This window comes from Oryctolagus cuniculus, chromosome 3, assembly GCF_051225735.1.
Source record: "Oryctolagus cuniculus isolate XC-2025 breed Fujian yellow rabbit chromosome 3, ASM5122573v1, whole genome shotgun sequence".
NCBI classification, from domain to species: domain Eukaryota; kingdom Metazoa; phylum Chordata; class Mammalia; order Lagomorpha; family Leporidae; genus Oryctolagus; species Oryctolagus cuniculus.
The window spans coordinates 176,422,687-176,445,837 of NC_142869.1; the positions used below are offsets into that span (position 1 = coordinate 176,422,687).

The window sequence follows — 23,151 nt, forward strand, 5'->3', positions numbered from 1 at the left end:
ATGACAAGAGCCTAGGGTGATTACTGAGGCGATAAACAAGAGTGTCAATTTGTTAAGTCAACCACAGGAGTCACTGTGCACTTCCTCCTCATGTAGGATCTTTGTCCTTAGTGTGCTGTACATTGAGATTTAATGCTATAACTAGTACTCAAACAGTATTTTTCACTTTATGTTTCTGTGTGGGAGCAAACTGTTGAAATCTTTACTTAATGTATGCTAAACTGATCTTCTGTACATAAAGAGAAACGAAAATGAATCTTGATGTGAATGGAAGGGGAGAGGGAGTGGGAAAGTGGAGGGTTGCGGTTGGGAGGGACGTTATGGGGAGGGGAAGCCATTGTAATCCATAAGCTGTACTTTGGAAATTTATATTCATTAAATAAATGTTTAAAAAAAAAGAAAGTTATATGTATTAAATAAAAGTTTTCTGTGAAAAAAAAAAAATAAGAGACAGAGACAGAGACAGAGAGCTCCCATCCAGTGGTTTACTCCCCAGATACATGCAAAAGCCAGGGCTGGGCCAAGCCCACATGAGGAGCCCCAAATTCCATCAGGTGTCCCGCATGGGTGGCAGGGACCCAAGTCATCACTTGCTTCCTCCAGGGCGCACATTGGCAGGAATCTGGAACTGGAAGCAGAGGCCCCTGACTCAAACTCAACCCTTCAGTAAGGAAGAGGATTCTTAACTTCTATGGCGAATGCCTGCCCCCAAGACTTGTGACTCTGATTTCCATTGACAGCTAAGTTAAATAGGAGATAAATCTCTAATAATTTCCACTTCAAAAAATTAACTCAAAAAAGAATACATATCCTGTGAAATTTATATTTCTTGGGCCCAGAAGGATAGGAATGCTGTGTAAGATACAAATGAAAACTGCAAGAAATTCATGATAGACTTCAAGCCTGTACAAATAAGCTACGATTAACGTCCCTTAATGTTTTAAAGTCTGAGAGAAAAAGAACATAAAATTGCTGGCATACAAGGGAAAAAGTTCATCCACACAACAGACAGGTGGATTCAATTCTGTGTCTGCCACTAACCAGCTAGCTGGCAGCTGAAAAATTAGAACTGCTTGTGAGTTTTCTTACTTCTTGGTTAAACATGAGAATCGAAAAGATAATTTTAAATTATATATAAAAATTACATTTTCTCATTTTCTTGAATACTTAGAACTAATGTCTCATATGTTCAGCACAAGTTTGACCATATTCAATTTCATTTCATTCTTGTCTAATATATTTCTTGATTTAAAATGCAAAATATTCTCTAAGTGAAGATTCACGTGGCCACCATTTATTTTACAATTACCATGGGGGACATTTTGTACTAAATTCTTCAATACTGAACAATAGCAAAACATTGCAGTGTTATGCACTTTACAAATAGAAACTTGATTTCAGAAAAGACCAATGGCCTCTCTAAGGCTTCATAGCTAATCAGGAAGGAGCTAGGATTGGTACAAGTCTGTATGTTATAGTGTTTCCCTCCATTTGTGCCTTTAAATGTAATTTCTCCCACAAGATTTTCTGAAACAAACAGAAACTAGAAGCCAGCTTGTTATAGGACATATTTACTTAATATCAGAAACATTCATCAATTCAGTATTTTATTTATTATTATTTTATATATTTATTATTATACTTTCATCAGCTTACTTCATAAGGAATTTGAACTCTGGAAATTTTCTGTATGTTATGTGGGATCTACAGAGTTTTAGTTATAAAAATTTTCACATTTCTATACTGAAATAAGGTCAGTCACATGTAACAGTTTTTCAAATTTGAAGAATGGCTTTGCCAGATATAGCTTTGTAGGAGATGGGATTGTTTTCTGTTTACTATAGGTTTTCCTCTTCAATTTTGAATTTAAGTGTATATTGACTTTGAATAGATTCCTCTCTGAGGAATCAGTTATTCTGCAACTACTTTGCCAAAAAGATTCTGTAAGAATTTTTGAGGGTGAGTATTTGACCACTTAGATGCCCCTGCCCCTTAGTGGAGTGCCTGGGTCCAAGACCCAGCCCTCGACAGACTCCAGCTTCTGCTGATGTGCATCCCCGGACACAGCAGGTGGTTTGTAGTTCCTGTAGTTGCGTCCCTACCCCCGCCCACAAACAGTTCGGTCCTGAATTTAGTTTGTGGCTCCCAAATTTGGCCTGGCCCAGCCCTGGTCATTGCAGGCATTTGGGGAATGAATCAGAAGATGGACGAGTTCTGTCTGTATCTCTCTGAGTCTGAAATAAATACTACTTATAAAAAGAAAGGAAAGGAAAAGAAGTGTTGACTGGAAATGGGTAGGAGGGTAGGAGTTTCAGGGGAAGAAATGTGGGCCATGTGTTCAAGAGAATCCAACTAACATTCAACTTCTATGAGTCAGTTATATGAAGTACAGGGAAAATGTCAAATTTAAGGAATGATGTGGACTGTCAGAGGAACCTTCCACGTCGTTTAGCAGTTGAGAGGAACTCTTTTATCAAATAACCCCACAGCCTCTTGCTATACAGTGGAGAGTTATTTTTTTAATGGTAGAATACAGACTGCACAGCAGTATACAGTGTGTGTGGATGTTATTTTTTGTTCTTTTTCATAGTGTGTGGAACAATTTTATGAACTACTTGTCATGAGAATTGCGATACATCAAACTTACTTGACATTAGAATTTTAGTAATTCTTTGTTAAGTTGCCTATTCAATATATCAATGCCAAAACCTTCCAAATTAAAATGACATACTAAATAGCTGTTAATAGTAAGTCAGTATTTTAATGTAGAGGAAATTAGTATTGCTACTTTAACATGTCATTTGAAAAGGCATAAGTGTTATACTTAGGCATCACCAAAGGACATTTATTAATGATTAAGAATAGTGTTATTAACAAACACACACTTTGTGTTGATTTTAATGAATGGTTACCATATTACTTCCCATCTCTTTTTATCTCTTTCTCAAAGTAATCTCTGGGCAACTTTTATAAACTTACCTTCCCATGATGTTAAAATCATTATACAATTTTGAAAAAGAGAAACTGTTATTTGATAAGAATCCTTCTCATAATGATCTTGATGGTATTTATATTCTGAACATAAGCTATTATTTGAAAATATACCTGTTTTTTATTCCTTATGCCCAAAAGCCTGTTAATTTCTAGATATATTTGACTTCCATTTCTGATTCTCATATGAATTTATTTTTTACATGTAATTTAAGTATGAGTATTCTCAACTTCTATGGTTTAATATACTCCTCCATAGTTCTGTTTACCTTCCTATATTTCTTTTCATTTTCCACAACTATTGAGATTTTCATAATCTCCTCACCCTTAACTATTTGTCAATTAAATCTCCCTGTGTACAAAGGGACGCAAGTATGTTCCACGCCTGTGGTGGCATAATAATCACTTAGTGTGAATGTTATTCCACAGCAATAAACTTCTACATGTAATGGATATTTGTGGGGAGCAACTCGGACTAGACTGTTAACTGGAATTAAGACTTATTCTATGCATCTGCTCTCCCACAATATGGCGATGGGAGAGGAGAAAACAGCTTCTACACAGCTGCCTCCAGTTCAACCAATAAACTGCAGGACCTGCTCCTGATTGGAGGAGAGCAGCGTACTCGGCGTGTGGGTAGCAGAGTTGGGATTGGTGGAAGAGGACTATAAAGGAGCAGAGAGACAACATGCACCAGGAACATCTATCTGAAGGAACACCTGTGCAGCCCCCGAGAGAGCCGGCCGGCGGTGTGCCGCTCCCCCGCAGAAGTGGGGAATGTGGCAGGGGGAACCGCCCTTCCACGGAGGTGGAAGGGATGGTAGCCAACCCGGGAAGAACCAGCAGCAAACCCGGGGAGGGCCGAGCAGACAAAAGAACAGCGCAGGGTCCTGTGTCGTTCCTCCAAGAAGAGGGGGAGCGACAATATTTTGATATATAAAATGAAATTTTTCTTTCAAAATATTTCAAAAGTATATACCTATTGATTGAAACAGAAACATACACATTATTTATGCTAGAATACGTAGAAGAGGACTGGACTAAGAGGATCAAGAACTAACACCAGATCCACTATAGCTCATTTACTGGATCCTTGTGGGATATTCTCAGGGGAAACATTTGATGCCTTTCAGGGAGCTCGTAACACGTTGTCTGCAAATATGGGGCTGGATAAGTGATATCCTAGAGGCCCACTCCTGTAGATGCTTGCTGACTTGGGACTCCTGTGTTTGCTTTGCTTCCAAACCAAGCATTGTAAGAAAACATCATTTCTATATATGTTAGAAATTGTATTTTGATCTGAAGGAAGCTCCTTTTAGAAAATTATTATTATTCTGTGTGAGTATCAGGAACTCATTTCAAATTATTTTAACTGATAATAGTATACATTTTCATGGGGTACCATATAATTTCTCGATACATGTATAAACTGAGGGAAAACATATCTATCTCCTCAAACGTCACTTATGTATGGTAAAAGCATTCAACATCATTTCTCCCAGCTTTAATAACACACACAGTACATTACTACTATGTACAGTCATCCCACTCTGTACTAGAACACCAGAACCCTTTTCCTACCTAAGTGTAACATAATATCCAGTAAGCAATCTTTGCCCACCCTTCGGTGCCTTCCTCCCCAGACTCTGGTAGCCATCACTCTACTTTGGAAGTCTGTAACAGGAACATTTTTACATTCCATATATGAGTAAGTTCACATGATACTTGTTCTCCTGTGCCTGGCTCGCTTCACTTACTGATAATAACGTGTGATTCTATGCATATTATCATGAATGAGAAGATTCCATCCTTTTCTATGACTGAATACTTCCACTGAAGCATTCAGCAGTGGACAGACACTTAAGATGTTTCCATTTTTGGCTGCTATGAACAGTGCTGCACCAACCATGGGAGTGCAGATGTCTGTAACAGACTGATTTAATGTTCTTTGGAAACATTCCCAGTGGTGGGATAGTGGAGTCATATGTTAGCTTCCATTTTTATTTATATTTTTTAGAAACTTGCATACCATTTTCCATGATGACTATACTTATTTATATTCCCACCAAAATATAAAAGAGGTTCCCTTTCCTCTACATCCTCCCCAGCACTTGCTAGCTGCTGTCTTTTTCATAACAGTCACTCTAAGTGTAGTGAGATTATATCTCGTTATGGTTTCGATTTGCATTTCCCCGATGATTAGTGACGTTGGGCATTTTTTCGTGTACCTGCAGGCCAACATAAAACACTTCTGCACAGAAAATAAAACAATCAGCAGAGTAAAGGGGCAACTTACAGAATGAGAAAAAATATTTGCAAAATGTACATCTGGCAAGGGTTAAAAACTATCAGCAACTCAACCAACTCAATAGTGAAACAGCAACTCAGTTTCAAAGCCCAGTCAAGCCCCTGTCTGCTATGCTAGCATCCATCTCAGAGCAGTGGTTCCAGTCCTTGCTGCTCCTCTTATGATCCTGCTCCCTGTCGATGCCCCTGAAAAACCAAAGGACATTACTCAAGTACTCAGGCCCCTGCCAAACACGTGGGAGACGTGGATGCAGGTCCTGGCTCCTGGTGTGGCCCTGACCCAGTCCCAGTGATTGCAGTGGCATAATTTCTCTTGGTTTCTCCTTCTCTGTCATTCTTTCAAAGAAATAAAATAAGCATTTTTTTAAAAAATGGGAAATGCCTCGAAAAAAGATTTCATTTTTGAGGTTTAGCTAATATTTAAGAGGTGTGTTGGGCTGGCGCCATGGCTCACTAGGCTAATCCTCCACCTGCGGCGCCAGCACCCTGGGTTCTAGTCCCGGTTGGGGCACCGGATTCTGTCCCTTTTGCCCCTCTTCCAGGCCAGCTCTCTGCTGTGGCCCGGGAGTGCAGTGTAGGATGGCCCAAGTGCTTGGGCCCTGCACCCGCATGGGAGACCAGGAGAAGTACCTGACTCCTGGCTTCGGATCTGCACATCGTGCCGTCCATGTCCACAACGTGCTGGCTGTGGCGGCCACTTGGGGGGTGAACCAACGGAAAAAGGAAGACCTTTCTCTCTGTCTCTTTCTCTCTCTCTGTCTAAATCTGCCTTTCCAAAAAAAAGAGAGAGAGAGAGAAAAAAGAGGTGTGTATATGTGTGAGGTTAAGAACAGATGCTAGATAAAATTTATCTCAGAGCTGAGATATTGTAAATAATCAAAGAAACCCTATGTACAAAGAACAAGGAATTGTGATTAACAGCAATAATACTAGTAGTAGTAAAATAATAATGGCTAATATTTATGAGTGCTTACCTTAAGCTCTCCTTGGTGCTAAGAACTTTACATTCATTATCTCATTTAATCCCCATGACAAATCTATAAAGCATTAACACACATGAGGTAGCTGCAATGGGAATTTTGAAGGCTTAAGTAACCATCTCAAAACACCCAGTAAATAAGCACCACATTCACTATGAATTTAAGCTCATGGAGCTATCCTTCTTCATATCACATCAGTTGGCATAAAGCATGAAATGACACTTCAAAAGTTAACACAAATAACTCCTGTACTTGCAAACATTCATCAAAATAGAACAGGGATATTTTTTCTTGAATATTATGTACTCTTTCTAAAACCAATCTATAAAGTGGAAAATACTAGTTTTAGAAAAACAATTTAATGTTGTTATATTGTATTCCAGTAAGGTACAGAAAAACTTTTTTTTTACCCTATTATATTGGGAAGCACTGGAGAAGCAACCAGGAAATAAACAGGTCATTATCTGATTTTATATTATCCTTATCTTCATTATCTTACATTCACATTGATTATTTTTACATAAAGAAGTACATGATTTATTTAATTACATAAATAAACACATCATTATCCTGATTTTTACATAATAATGATTTATACTATACTAAATTTATAATTGTTATTTTTCAAATATCCTGATTGACATTGTCCTTTTACTCCTTAGTTTTCTCATCCAAAGCATAAAAATAGTTTCTAAACTGCAGAAGTATTGTGAGGTTTAAACAGGGACCATAGCACAATATCTGAAACATAGTAAATGCTCAATAAATGCTAGATATTATAATTACAACATAGTAAATATTACTATAGCCATCCTTAGCATGGATTTTTTTACGCTCTGATTTCATGCTGTCCCTAATAGCTAACATGCTTTAGTGAAAGACTAAAGGCTAAACTAGCGTTTTTTTGTTACGAGGGCATGTGACATTACCTCTTCAAGTTTGATATCTTCATTCACAACAGTGGGATATAACAACTTATTTCAACACACTGGTGCAAGGCCATAATACATATGTGTTTAGGCAAGACATATTCAACAAATGCTATTATTATTCAGTTTCTGGTTCATATTTCCAAACAGATATTTCAATTCAAACAAGTGAAATTTCTTCTAACAAATGGTAACGAGCTAATCAAATATCCCTCTATCTGCTTAAAATGTAACCCAGTATATCACCTGAAATAACCAAGTCAACAGCACTCATTTTCTTTACCTGTCCCTACAAAAATATGAACATAGTCTGACGGCTCCCAGCACCCACTTTGTGCCCAAGATTATGCTAAGGTTGGCTATAGTAATATTTACTATGTTGTAATTATAATATCTAGCATTTATTGAGCATTTACTATGTTTCAGATATTGTGCTATGGTCCCTGTTTAAACCTCACAATACTTCTGCAGTTTAGAAACTATTTTTATGCTTTGGATGAAGCATGTGATCCAGATCGAGGCCGCTAAGAGTTACCCATCAACTCTGATCTGGCCGTCTGGTCAGGTCAACCTACACAGCCCTGTGAGGTAAGGGAGGAGAGGGTGGCGCAGTATTTACATGGCATGGAAAGATTTACTGCAATTGCCCAGCACATTCACCATGTCCTGTGATGGTATGTGGTCTTAGATGGTCAGCAGACACGCTATTACAAAGGCAGAGATGCAACAACAGTGCCTTATCCTTCCCTCTATGAGTGGGAAGAGCAAGCTGAAAACAGGAACCAGATCAACCCTCGATTGCTTCTCACAATCCCTGGTTGTTCATTCTCTTCCCAAGGACAATCCCCACATGGCACAGAAGGCGAGGGGTCTCTAAAAGGCTGTGAGCATATCAGACTAATGAACCGCTGTTGTTTCATCTGTCTTGTGTCAGATGTCAAGTGTTTGGCCATACCCATAACCCCAGGATGGGACTCCTTCCCTCACCAATGAGGTACAGTGACAGCCATTCCAGCAGAGCAGAAAGCAAGACAAAGAGATATATGGCACACACTGCATGGTTCTTCAGGCCCTTCATTCTTGCACCAGATAGGTGCCATCTGGTTTAGAGGAACAGGGAAGATCTCTGATTTTTAAAGTAGTTTAGCTACTCACCCATAAGTTTTTAGTTTATAAAACATCCGCCTACAGGGCTGGCATTGTGGCAAGAGGGTAAAACTGCCACCTGTGACACTGTCATCCCATATGGACGGTGGTAGAGTCCTGGCTGCTCCTCTTCCAATCCAGCTCCCTGCTAATGCGCCAGGGAAAGCATCAGAGAATGTCCCATGTGCTTAGGTGCCTGGACTCACGTGGAAGACACAGAAGAAGCTCCTAACTCCTGGTTTTGCCTGTCCCAGCCTGGGCCGCTGTGGCCATTTGGGAGTGAACCAGGAGATGAAAGACTTCTCTCCCTCTCTCTCTACAACTCTTCCTTTCAAATGAATATAATAAATATTTTTTAAGTTGCCCTTTAATACCTCAATGACCACTTGGCTTATGAATTTCCAGGCAGCTATGGTCATGAATCCAAATTTATGAAGTATGTTTACTACATGCAAACTAAAATAAGGGCATCCTGGTAGACCATTCCATAGATAAGGGTTTTCTTCCTAGCAAAGTTCATTATTTGGGGGTGCTTGGGAGTAAAGTATTTTGATAATTCACAAAAAGACTAAGCCACGGGCTAGTGCTGTGCCATAGCACGTTAATACCTGACCTGAAAGCGCCGGCATCCCATACAGGCACCGGTTTGAGACTTCGCTGCTCCACTTTCTATCCAGCTCTCTGCTGTGGCCTGGGACAGCAGTAGCAGACGGCCCAAGTCTTTGGGCCTCTGTGTCTGCGTGGGAGACCCGGAGGAAGCTTCTGGCTCCTGGCTTCGGATTGGTGCAGCTCCGGCCGTTGTGGCCAATTGAGGAGTGAACCATCAGATGGAAAACCTCTCTCTCTCTCTCTCTCTCTGTCTCTCTCTGCCTCTCCTCTTTCTGTGTAACTCTGACTTTAAAATAAATAAAAATATTTTTTTAAAAAAAGAAACTATACCGGATTAGCTGCCTTCTTTCTTCCTGGAGAAATTCCCCCATCAACCAGAGTGAAATGGAACAGGGGGCAGGTCAGCTACTTTCACTCCTCTCTGTCTATCAGAACAGGAGCACAAGCCTGGAAAGACTCACACGATGTTATTGGGAATGTGAGAAAATATTACTTACGCACATATGTGCCATTTAGAAGTTTAAAATATAAATTTAAAATACGAGAATTTTTTCAAGCCTCAGTATAAAAGGTCTGATACTATTTTAACAGAGTCATTTTTAAATGGCTGATTTGAAATTCAAATAATTTAGATGGCTTGAAAATCTTAAAGTCAGCATACTAAAAGATTGTTTTATTATATTGTTACTTTTAATTCATGAAGGTGAAAGTAACATCTTAAATATTTGCTGTTCTCTTCCCAAGCTAATTTAAACAGGCAGTAATTAAGACTAACAACTCAAGAATAAAAGCCAGTAAAATAATCTCTTCCATATATTTGCAATGTTTTAAATTTTACCTCTCTCTCTCTGCATTAAACAGGAATACAGGTGAAATGTTGATGGACTACATAACTTACTTGGACTTTAATACTCTTTGCAATCACCTAACATAAAGAAGGATTAACATATGTACAAGGTAATGAAAATATCTCAGGAGGTGAGATTACCTGAGGAGATGTCCTGACTGAGACTGATAAACTTCTGCATGAAAAGGCAATGAAAACTTCAGTTGTGTTTATTTGCAAGCTGTTCTTAAATGAGTATATTATGAGCCAGATCAGTCATTTAAATTTTCCTTTTGGACATCTGGAATGTGCAATATTGTAGAGGTATTTTCTGGCTGAATATTTCCTTCGATATATTTCATGTTGAAAACTGATGGGCCAAACAATTGTTATAGTCATTCGGACCCACACAACAATATTTTCAGTGGGCCATCATATGATTATATAAAGTCCTCATAGGTAGGAAAGAAAAAAGAGATTAACCAGAGGACAGATATCGAATTCAGAGAGAGAGCACTCTGCACTGGATTGTTACGCAGGATTTCTAGGTCTCCAATTAACTCACTTATGCAAGTCACATAACCCTGTGGATTTTGGTTTCCTCATTAGTAAAATAAGGGATTGGGTTGAAGGTCTCCTGGGAACTTTGCTGCGCTAACGTTCTTGTTGAGAACACATATGGCTCCTCTTTGTACTTTAATCAAAATATCTTATTTATAAACCAAGCTGAAGAATGTTCTCTTTCATTATTTTATTTTTATCTCCAACTAGTTATCATAATCTATGTGTGTACTGCTGTTTCTGGCTAGAAAATTATTTTATGAATTTTGCGCTAATATGTACTATAAAATCATCTCTCTTATTCCACAAGAAGAGTATACTGTGATTCATAACTCAGAGCTGCAAACATGAGTTTAATTGCAAGTTATTCCCTACCAGTAATTTTAGTTTGCTTTTAAGTCAATCAAGTTGATTTTATGTCAGTTTAAATTGGAAATTCTTGAAAGTACATTTAAACTTAAATTTTGCCATAAATAATATCTGGCAAATCCAACTTGAAACCAGTGGCATACAAAATAGTTCTCTAAAATATGAACCAGTTGCCTTTTGGCACTACCTGGTACCTACGTATAAATTTTTTACTTCTTTTCTCATTGAAACGACTCAATAATAGCTATCTTCTAGGCAAATAAATTACACTAGAAAAATTAATGTTAATTAAATGCTGATCACGTGTATTCCTATAAGCTTGAAAAATGAGAAGTATTTCCATGCTTTAATTTTTCTTCAATTCAAACGTAATAGTCAATTAATCCATGAATGAAATCCACATACTATTTGACCTTTTCAGTAACATACAGTGATAGGACAATACCCTATTATCTTTCTTTTAATATCTATCATCTTTAAATTCACATTGTTGGCATGAAAAAGACAAATAATCCAGTATATTTTGTACCATCTCAAAGATATCCAGATACTATGAGGATGATTTATGAGCTGTTGCATTATGACTATCAAGGTTAACTATAGTTTCATATATATATATATATATGTGTGTGTGTGTGTGTGTGTGTGTGTATATATATATAGTCTGTATACAAATATATATAAGTAGTCTATCACAAAGTATTCCACAAACTACTTTTTAAAGAGCTAAAGAATACCTAAATCTAATTCCATTTCTCTTAATAGGAAGGACATATTTTTATAGCATGCTAAATTTAATTTTTATCTAATTACATGACAGCATAAGGACAGCATTCCCTGCCTTCATGATCTCCTAGTATGGCAATTTTAATTACCAATTTATCTTGAGTAACTTGACACTGATAGATATCATATTTATTTTTTATTTATTTACTTTTGAATTAATTAGGAATAAAGCCCAAATTAATTAATGAATGGCGTATGTTTTTACCTCTATATATGTGTAGTCTATAAACAGCTTCATGAAACTGATTTAAAATAATCTCAACTAGAAATTATACAAAGTATAGAATATATAAATTATAAAAAGAAACACTGTGTTCTTTGATTTATTGGCTCTGTTGGAACATCTATTAATATATTCATGTTGGCAATTATTTCAACATCTTGTAGGTCCCTAGAGTACCATTCAATATGACACAATAGACTTATACCCTCAACCAATAAAAGAATCCAAGTAGCCTCAAATAATAATCAGTTTTCAATGAGGGAATATTTCACTTCTGCATTCTTTTCATCTGATATCAATTCATATTAGAAAACATTTATTGTGTGCAAGGAGTCTGCTAATTAATGGAATGTCAGTGATGTATAAGTGATTGATTCTCACTCCTCCCCTTAATATCTTGTCATCTACTTCATTATAAAATATTTTGAAAAATGTCCCATTGGATATATTCCAGATGTAAAGTTATAGAGGCAGTTGGTGGGCAGGAGGAAGTGGCAGCTCAAAATAATAACCTGGACTTCACAGGCAATGTAACATCCTTAGTGTGCAATAGGACCAGATTTGTAGTTTAGATTTAAAAGTGACAAAATGTTTTATAAGTAAAGTTCAATTAATGCGAATGGAATCAAAGAATCTGCATCACAAATATTTTGATCCTCCAAGCAATATAACTCATTTTAATTACATATAATAATATATATTTTATTTATAAATATCTTTAAATATATAATTAATTATAAATCTAACTTCAATTATGGCATAAAGTATGCTGTCATCTCAGAACTCTTGTCTTTGAAAAAGCTATTTCTTGCCCTGAATGCTCTGTCATTCCAAGTTCTGGTGCTTTTTAAAAGTTTTCCATGTATTTATTTTTATTTGAAAGACAGAGGGATAGACAAACACACAGGGAGATAGAGAGAGAGTGATAGAAATATTTTATTTATTTTATTTTATTTTTATTTTTATTTTTTTGACAGGCAGAGTGGATAGTGAGAGAGAGAGACAGAGAGAAAGGTCTTCCTTTGCCGTTGGTTCACCCTCCAATGGCCACCGTGGCTGGCGCATTGTGCTGTTCCGAAGCCAGGAGCCAGGTGCCTCTCCTGGTCTCCCATGCGGGTGCAGGGCCCGAGCACTTGGGCCATCCTCCACTGCACTCCCGGGCCACAGCAGAGAGCTGGACTGGAAGAGGAGCAACTGGGATAAAATCCAGTGCCCCAACCGGGACTAGAACCCCGTGTGCTGGCGCTGCAGGTTGAGGATTAGCCTAGTGAGTCACGGCTCCGGCCAAGTGATAGAAATAAACAGAAATCATCGGATACTTCCTAAATGTCCATAATAGTCAGGCCTGCACCAGGCCAAAGACATGGACCTAGAACTCGATCTGGGTCTCCTATCGGCTGCCTCCTAAAATGTGCACTGGCAGGAATCTAGAATCAGAAGTAAAGCCAGGAATTGAACCCAGGAACTCTGACATTGGGTGTGGGTGACACAAGGAGTTTCTTACCCTCTGTGTGCACCCCTCTTTTTTTTTTCTGACAGGCAGAGTGGACAGTGAGAGAGAGAGAGACAGAGAGAAAGGTCTTCCTTTTGCCGTTGGTTCACCCTCCAATGGCCACCACAGCTGGCGCACCATGCTAATCCGAAGCCAGGAGCCAGGTGCTTCCTCCTGATCTCCCATGCAGGTGCAGGGCCCAAGCACTTGGGCCATCCTCCACTGCATTCCTGGGCCACAGCAGAGAGCTGGCCTGGAAGAGGGGCAACCGGGACAGAATCCGGCGCCCTGACCGGGACTAGAACCCGGTGTGCCGGTGCCACAAGGCAGAAGATTAGCCTAGTGAGCCGCGGCACCGGCCCCTCTGTTGTTTTTAAAGGCGAGTGATACCATGTCCATTGACAAATATTGTGATTGCACATCACAGAGCATTAGGTTTCTTTATTTGTCTTTCTCCACTGCCGAAATTCAACCTCCCAGGGAGCAGGGTTTATGCTTTCGGTTGTTTCTAAACACTGGAATATAGTAGATTCTAAATAAATGCTCAGAATTGAAGAAGTCATGAACACAAACTTCAAGTGTCTGGAGCATCTGATGATACAAAATTAAACACCTAAGTTAAAGAGGAAAACATGAATTGACTTCCAGGATTATTTACTTCTCTTTTCAGTAAAAATAATCTAAAGAAAATTCTTACAATTTTCATGAATATATTTGGATAGCGTTCCCCTAAGTTTCATGTTCACTCTGGAACTTGAACAATGGGCTTATGTGGAAATTGAGTTTTGATGATACAATGAATTAATCTGAGTTCAGGCTGGATTAGGGTGAGCCTGAATCCACTGACTGGTGTCCATACAGGAGTGAAGATGCCGAGATACAGACACTCGGTGTAAGACAGTCGTACGCAGACAGAAGCAGAGGTGAGAGTGATGCAGCTGCAGTTGAAGGAGGCTGCAGGCCACTGGCCAGCACCGGAGCGAGGGCAGAAGTCTGAAGTGGTTTCTTCCCCTCAGCCTCCTGAAGGGATCAACTCCGCTAATACCTTAACTCACTGCTCTCTAGAACTGCGAGAGCATAACTTTCTGTTGTATCACATCACATGCTTTGCGGGGAATTTTCATGGAGACCCTAGAAAATTAATAATGTGTGCAGGCCGTATGTCTTGCCCAGGGAGACCGAGCGCTATGGCACTAGTATTTCCTAGAAGAATATCCCCAGAAGAGGATACCTTGTTTGTGAATGCAGATGAGCTACCGGCGCTGCGTGAAAAGACCAACCACTGTCATTCTTCTGTTTATACCAGGCTGCTTCTGATAGGTTTTCTTTCTCAGCCTTGAGAATTTGCCATCATTATGCACATTGGGTGACAGATCTAGGCTTTATTAATTCTTCTAAGCTGAAGACATATGTAAATATTACTTAATTGTTCAGAGCCTGGTTTCCCAAAGTGTTGACCATTCCCTTAGGAAGGCTCAGTATTTGCCATCAAACTGCTCACTGCTTTAATCAATATGTTGTGTCTGGCTTTTAGAAAATGAATGTTTGAGTAACACAGCCAAAAATGATTTTTAAAAAGTATTAAGCCGAGACCACTCCCTTTTCCTTCATGCAGTCCTTTTGGTGCACATAATATCTGTGTTGGTGCTGTGGGAGACGTCTTGGTGCGTCCAAAGATATGGGACATATTGCTAAGTTTTAAAAATAACAGCAGGCACTTGTTTCAACTAAACTTCAGGGAAAACCAAGTATAGAGGGAGCAGAGTAATTTAAAATGAGTTTAGATTCATTGAAATCGGGATTCATGTTATATTCTAGACAAGTCAAGAAGCACAAACAGCAGAAGCCCGGAAGGCTTCGAAGCAGTGGCCTGGAACTAAACTTCTCCACTTGGAATAGACTGAACTTCTTACTGTCAACCTTGAGAAGCATCTAATTTCTCAGATGACAAAGTGATCATGGAGGAACTGCACAGAGCAAAGATGACAAACACAGAAGAATGGCGATAGCCACACACTCAGAGACACTGCTCCAGTGGTGATTTCTTCCTCTCTTGTACTTCCAGGAAACGTTGTAGTAAAAGAAGTACAACCCCATTTCCTAACCTGCAGGTGTAATATCCCACAAAACCCTCTTAGGGGTTTCCAGGAAGATGAGAGAATTCATCTCCGTCTCCTGCAGGAGTAACCAAAGTCAAATGTTCGCTTGTTGAGCCCTGAAGCTCATAGTACTGCTCCTTTCTAAGAGGGTAAATTGGGAGGTGGATCTGATCTGCACAATTTCTTTCCTTCCTGAACATTCAAAGGAAGCCCTTGAGAAGACAGTTGGCTAAGTTTAGATGCTGGCCCTTAGATTTGACTCTAGTCTGAGCTCCAGCGTACACAAACTTAAATCATACCAACTTTTGGAAAGTTGTCCTCGGCCAATACGTCTGACACATCGTTTATTATAATACATATTGTATACACATATGTTTTCTCACAGACAGGAGATACATGTGGCTTGCATTTATCAAAACAGACAAATGGAAAATCATCTGATTTGGACATGTGTTGTGGCTGGGAAGACGGCCGTTGTTTTCTAAACTAAGAGCAAAAAATGTAGGCACTGCCACTAAAAAAGAACAGGAATTCTAGCATTGTTTGTGAGAATTTAAGCTGATGTGCCCACCTTATGAAAGCCTTGTTCATTTCCAGAAAAAGTTACATATATTCTCTGGTTATTACCCTTCCTAGGACTGTATGCATTGGAAACACTTCTAGCATTGCTACTGAAATAGCCCAAAACTGGAAGCAATTCAAATGCTTCTCAACCTGAAATGAACAAATGAGGGCAGAATATATTCACACAACAGAAGAGCAAGACTGACATACACCAATACCTCAGAAAAGAACGTGGATAATCCTCACGACTAATAATTTTTAACAGAAGAATTTAGATGCAAAAGAATGCATGTCTTATGATTCTATCTATATGGAATTCTAAACACAGAAAAGTAGTGACACAAACCAGATGAATCTTTGCCTGTAAGACAAAGGACTAACAGGGAGGGAGACTGATTGGTGCTTCTAGGCACTGATATGACCCTTTGATTGGTCTAGGGATGGGCAAATGGGTGCTCACTTTGTTGGAATTAAAGGGTAGCAAAGTGGAATTAAAGGGTAGAAAGTGATGGTGAGCTGTGTACCTCTAAGCACATTCTAACCTGCCTTCATAGAAGCAAATGGTGACGATAAATCTGCTCTAGAAGAATACACCATCTTGGCCAGCGCCGCGGCTCAGTAGGCTAATCCTCCGCCTTGCGGCGCCCGCACACTGGGTTCTAGTCCCGGTCCGGGCACCGGATTCTGTCCTGGTTGCCCCTCTTCTAGGCCAGCTCTCTGCTGTGGCCCAGGAATGCAGTGGAGGATGGCCCAAGTGCTTGGGCCCTGCACCCCATGGGAGACCAGGAGAAGCACCTGGCTCCTGCCTTTGGATAGGCGCGGTGCGCCGGCCGCAGCGCACTGCCGTGGCGGCCATTGGAGGGTGAACCAATGGCACAGGAAGACCTTTCTCTCTGTCTCTTTCTCTCACTGTCCACTCTGCCTGTCAAAAAAAAAAAAAAAAAAAAAAAAAAAAAAAAAGAATCCACCATCCACCTTGGTCTGAAAGAAACTCCACCTATTGTGATTTAAGGAAACTGAGTCAGCAACATGAAGGCAGAGAAGCACATGTGTAAGTAGGAAAGGCAGACAAAAAAAAGATTAGGAGAAAGAAGAGGGGGAGGAGAGAGCCGAAGACGGAGGAGACGAGGGCTATGGAGATGGATGGAGAAGAGGGAGAAGAAAGAGACAGGAGAGAAATAACAGGCATAATCCTCATAAATGAGCAGCAATGATAACAGCATCACATTCTCAAAAGACCCGTATGCTGGAATCATTAGATATATGCATAATGTACCTAAGAAGTAAAAGGAACGGGGTGGCTAAAACAAGACTAAGAGAAAAGAAACCTTTCACTGATCTAGCAGATTTGAGAATGAGTAAATTAATTCATATAAATGTAAAATGCAATTGACATCAAAACTCAGAATAAGCTTAGCCGGGGCAGGCAGTGTGGTACAGAAGGCAGAGCTGCCACCTGGGATGCCCCATCCCGTACTGGAGTGCCCAGGATCAAGTCCTGCCTCCCCTTCTGAACCAGTTCCCTGTCAATGCACCAAGCAGGCAGCAGATGACAGCCCCAGTGCTTAGATCCCATATGGAAGACCTGGATAGAGTTCTAGGCTCCTCGTGTCAGCCTGGTACAGCCCAAGATTTTGTGGATACTTTAGGATTGAACCAGCAAATGGAAGATATGTATCTCACTGTAACTCCCTCCATCTGTCACTCTGCCTTTTAACTAAATAATAAATATTTTCTTTAAAAAATACCCATAGTTGAAGAGAGACCGTAAACAGCATGGAAGTCATTTAGAATGTATCCAAAATCTTTCACAAAGAAGTAAAATGTGGATAATTGTATAGATTACTCTTTTTTAAATACATCATAAAATTTAAAGAAAAAGCTTTGTTGTTTCGGTCTGTTGCACAAAAGTTACTTTTAAAATCTTTTCTTTCAGATATTTTCTTTCAGATATATGTGAGTGTACATGTAAGATAAATTTATGATGTAAAAGCAGAGAAACAACCTAGTGATTTATTTACATATAGAAATAGAAGACAGCTGTTTTTCAAAAACAGTGTCACAGGCAGAGATGGATTTCGCTCAGGAACACTCATGCAGCTATTTAAACTCTGATGCCGTCATGGTTGATGGGTAAGGGTGTAGACTTGATCCAATTGTGGCATCTGAGACGTGGGGCCAGGGGGGTCTTCAGGTCACTGGAGGTATGGTTCTCATGAGAAGCTGATTATTCCGAGTTCAAGTTCCATGCAGGTCCTCTGTTTCACAGCTTACCATGTAATCTTGCCTCTAACTCCACGTCCAGCCTCCAGAGATGCCACACTAGGGTGACACGACCTGAACTGTCACCTCCAAACTAAACCAAAATGAACCTTTTCTTTTCTGCAGAAACTCTGCTCAGGTATTTTAGTTAAAGCCTCAAAAAAGGAGATAGCAAGTATTGTTGCATAGTTAAAAAATAAGATTACTATTTAAATGAAGATGTTGAAACCTGTCCCAAAGTTTAACAGTTTAATACTCACAGTATGAACAACCGTAGACTTCAATTCTGAGCCCAATGTGGCCTTCTCCGTTCCAGTCCAGAGGCACGATGCGCACGTAGCGGGCAATAACTGGGTGCTGCAACTCATGCCGGACCACACTGTCAGAGTTGGTGTTTCCAGGAAAAGCCTGGAAGAAGTGGGATGACAAACCGTGGGGTAAATACCTAGAAATGATTGTATTCCCTATGTGCTAAACTAGGCTCATATTTTTTAGACAATGATAAAGTTCTATATTTGCACATCATAAACTATTTGAAAAACGCTTCTACACTTTTATTTGAAAATAAGTTGCTTGAAGTAGGGAATGTGTGAAAGCCTTTGTAAATAATATTCATATGTAAATATATGTAAATCAACAAATATTCATATATTAAAAATTAAATTCTGTACAGCATCCACTGTAGTATCCACTAAGTATTTAAATTACAAGTTTTAATATTTTGTTTTTAAATTATACCATAAACAATTTTTATAGAGCCCGGCCACATGTCTTGCTTGTAAAGATTCCCTATGGTACATTACATGCCCTGGTATAGAAATATGAAGACACAACGTTTCAAGACCAGTTAGATAAGAAGAGAATTACTGTGAAGAGATGAATGTCCCCACCTTGTATTAAAATCGACACACGCAGAAAGGCTTTCCAGTGGGTCAGATTTGTTAATTCCATTTTTTTCATTATGACAGATTTTGTGCAAAGAGCAGTTCACTATAAATCCTGTCTGAAGTTGAAAGCACACATGATCATCTTCCTTTTTCACCTGACAATGGATGGGTTTTCTTTGGGCATGGATATCACTTACCCAACAAGCATTGAAGGAACACCTGTTGCACGCTAAGTAAGTAAGAGCAAGATAATATGAGAGACATACGGCTCTGCGGGCTCTGCAGTCTTCAAAACTACTACAATCTAACAATAGTGTGAATAGTATTAATTATAATCCAAGGAAGACTTAAAGAAAGAAATCATTATATTTCAGAGTATATGAGTTAAATAAATCAGAGCATATGCTATTTTAAACACCAGCTGCTTCAAGTTCATAAAGGCATTCTAGCTGTCTCTGTACTAGGTAACTTGAGTTTTATACAGCTATATGCATGCCATAAAAGAGTTTCTCTTTAACTTTTGCTTAGGTGTAAAATTTTAATTATAAAAGGAAAACTATTTACCATAATAAATAATATATCACTTTGCTAGTTTCTTAAGTTCTTTTTTTTTAAAAAAAATTATTTATTTATTTGAAAGTCAGAGTTAAACAGCGAAAAGGAGAGCAAGAGAGAGAGAGAGAGGTGTTCCATTCACTGGTTCACTCCCCAGCTGGCTGCAATGGCTGGGGCTGCAAGGATCTGAAGCCAGGAGCCAGGAGCTTCTTCCAGGTCTCCCACATGGGTGCAGGGGCCCAAGGACTTGGGCCATCTTCTACTGCTTTACCAGGCCACAGCAGAGAGCTGGATTGGAAATGGAGCAGCTGGGACTTGAACTGGTGCCCATATGTGATGCTGGCACCGCAGGTGGCAGCTTTACCCACTACACCACAGCGCCGGCCCCAAAGAACAGTCTTATGTTCTTGACAAGAGGGATTAGATTGGTTTCTATATAAAAGCAGAAATATTACCTTTTAAAAATTATTATAATTTTAAAATATAACATATTAATAAGAAGAAGCCGAAGAGTTGCTTTTAATAATAGACACAGGGTGCCTGCACTGAGGCATAGAAGGTAAAGTCATCACCTGCAGTACTGACATCCCATATGGATGCTGGGTTGAGTCCCAGCTGTTCCACTTCCAATCCAGTGCTCTGCTGTGGCCTGGGAAAGCAGAAGATGATCCAAGTCTTTAGGCCCCTGCACTCACGTGGGAGACCAGGAAGAAGCTCCTGGCCCCTGGCTTTAGATTGGCACAGCTCCGGCCATTGTGTCCAGTTGGGGAGTGAACCAGCGGATGAAAGACTTCTCTCTCTCTCTGCCTCTCCTTCTCTGTCTGTGTAACTCTGGCTTTCAAACAAATAAATAAATCTTTAAAAAAATTATAGACAGAATAGGTTTGAAATGAAAAACCTTGGTTTAAGTTCACACACATACACATCACAATAGCAAATTCATAGTATAATGTCTGTTATTGAGTTCACATTTTCCAGTGATACTCTCGGCCTTCAAAATATGCAGCGTGTAATATAAGACCTAGTAATGATAAGCAGTGTATTGAATCATTTTTTATAGATTTGAACAACTTTATATAACCCTTAGATGATTCTAAGAATATGCATGCTGGATAGCATCTCATGTGTAGCATATTCATCACATCACATGCAGTTTGGGAAGCTCTAGAGTGATGATTGCTGACAGGATCTTTTCGGTTTTCTTCTATAAGACGCATGCCATCACTGTCTTTTAAAAATAGCCCTACCCTCACTCAATCCTTCTAAGACACAAGAATTTGAGCACAATCCTGAATTTGAATATTTATGGAGCATCCAATTTGCATCTTGCTGACAAAATAACATAAAGAAACATTTCAAAACACATGCTCTTGGTGATGTTCAGACCCTTCTTCTTCAGTTACTTTGAGAATATATCATAGAGGGGCAGCACTGGGGCACAGCCGGTCAAGTTGCTGGCATCCCATGTTGCAGCACAAGTGTGAGTCCCAGACACTCTGCTTCCCATGCAGTTCCTTGCTAACGTGGCTGGGAGGACAGCCAAAGGTGTCACAAGTATTATTTGGAACTTTGCCATCCATGTGGGAAAACTGGATAGAATTCTGAGTTCCTAGATCCTGGCTTTGACCTGGCCCGGCAACAGCCATTGCAGGCATTTGAGGAATGAACCAGTAGATGGATGATCTCTCTGTCTCTTTCCCTTTTTGTCACTCTTTCAAATAAATAAATAAGTCTTAAAAAAGGAAACATATATTCTTATGGACTGCAGTTACCCTACAATATCATAGAACACTAGAAGTACTTCCTCCTAACTGCATTTTGGTATCCATTATATAGCCTTGCCCCATTTCACCACCCACTACCTTTCCCAGTCTCTAGTGACTACTACTCTACTTTTTTCCTCTATGAGGTTTTTTTTTTCATTTTAGCTTTCAAAAATGAGTAAGGATGTGGTATTTCTGTGTCTTATTGATTTAACTTAAAATGATGACTTCTTGTTCCATCTATATTACCACAGATTATAGGATTTCCTTAATTTCAATGATTGAATATTATTCCATTTCTCTCTCTCTCTCTCTCTCTCTCACACACACACACACACACACACACAGACATACACACACACACACACATCTCATCATTCCATTTCTTTATCCATTCATCCACCAATGGATACTTTGGTTGGTTCCATATCTTGGCTACAATGAATAGTACTGTAATAAACACAGGTGTTCAGTTATCTCTATGACAAAATGATTTCATTGCCTTTGGACAAATATCAGTTAGTGAGATTGCTGGAGCATATCACTGGTCTATTTTTGATTTTCTGAAGAACCTCCATACTGTTATATATAGTTTCTACCACAAATTTACATTTTTACCTATAGCATATGGGTTCCCCTTTTCCCACATCCTCACTACCATTTAATTCTTTTGTGTTTGATAATAGCCATTCTAAATGAGATGAGTTTATATCCCAATTTGGTTTTCATTTTTACTTCCCTGATAATTTGCAATATTGGACATTTTTTTGAAAGGCATAGTTAGACAGTGAGAGACACAGAGAGACAGAGAGAAAGGTCTTTCTTTTCCATTGGTTCACCCCCCAAATGGCCACTATGGCCAGTGCACTGAGATGGTCTGAAGCCAGGAGCCAGGTGCTTCTCCTGGTTTCCCATGCGGGTGCAGGGCCCAAGCACTTGGGCCATCCTACGCTGCCTTCCCGGGCCACAGCAGAGAGCTGAACTGGAAGAGGAGCAACTTGGACAGAATCTGGCACCCCAACCGAGATTAGAACCCGGGGTGCCGGTGCCACAGGCAGAGGATTGGCTAAGTGAGTCACGGAGCCAGCCCAACATTGGACATTTTTAATAAGCTTATTTGGACTCTCCATATGTCTTATTTTGAGGAATACCTATACAGAATACTTACCCAATTTTAATTGTATCATGTTTTATATTTGAGTTTTTGAATACCTTATATATTCTGAATATGAAATAGGAAAAAAGTCATAAAATTCATAGGAAACCACAAGGACCCAGATTAGCAAAAGCAATCCTGAGAAAAAACAAAATGCGGGGCCACATGTATCACATGTATCACATCAAAACTTAACACAAATCCATAATAATCAAACCAGCATGGCACTGGCATTTAACATGAGGCATAGACTAATAGAGCAGAGAATCAGAAATTCTTCAAAAAATGTATAGACAGATGATTTTTAAGAAAGGCACCTGGTACTCTGGTCTCTCTTCACAGTGCATGAAACTGTTGCCTTTTACTAAAGATTTCTGTGGGGAGATACCAAGAACATACATTGGAGAAAGGACTGTCTTCACCATAAATGGTGTTGAGAAAAGCAAATACACATATACAAAAGAATGAAATTGAATCCCTGACTCTCACCATATTCAAGAATCAACTCAAAATTGACTAGAATGTAAGTGTAGACATGAAATTCAGGGAGAAGTTTGATGCAGTAGTTACGCTGCTGCTTCAGATGCATGCAACTCATATTGGAATAGCTGGGTTCAAGTCTCAGCTCTTCTCCAAACTACAGCAT

The 23,151-nt window shown here is 39.3% G+C and overlaps 1 protein-coding gene across 1 annotated transcript in view; it reads right to left on the minus strand.

Annotated features, from left to right (window-relative positions):
* CNTNAP2 (contactin associated protein 2) overlaps positions 1-23,151 on the minus strand; it is a 2,149,916-nt gene that overhangs the window by 1,158,837 nt on the left and 967,928 nt on the right. The window contains exon 4 of the mRNA XM_089329590.1: positions 18,405-18,552. Within this exon, the coding sequence (XP_089185716.1) occupies positions 18,405-18,552 (148 nt within the window). The remainder of the gene's footprint in view (positions 1-18,404; positions 18,553-23,151) is intronic.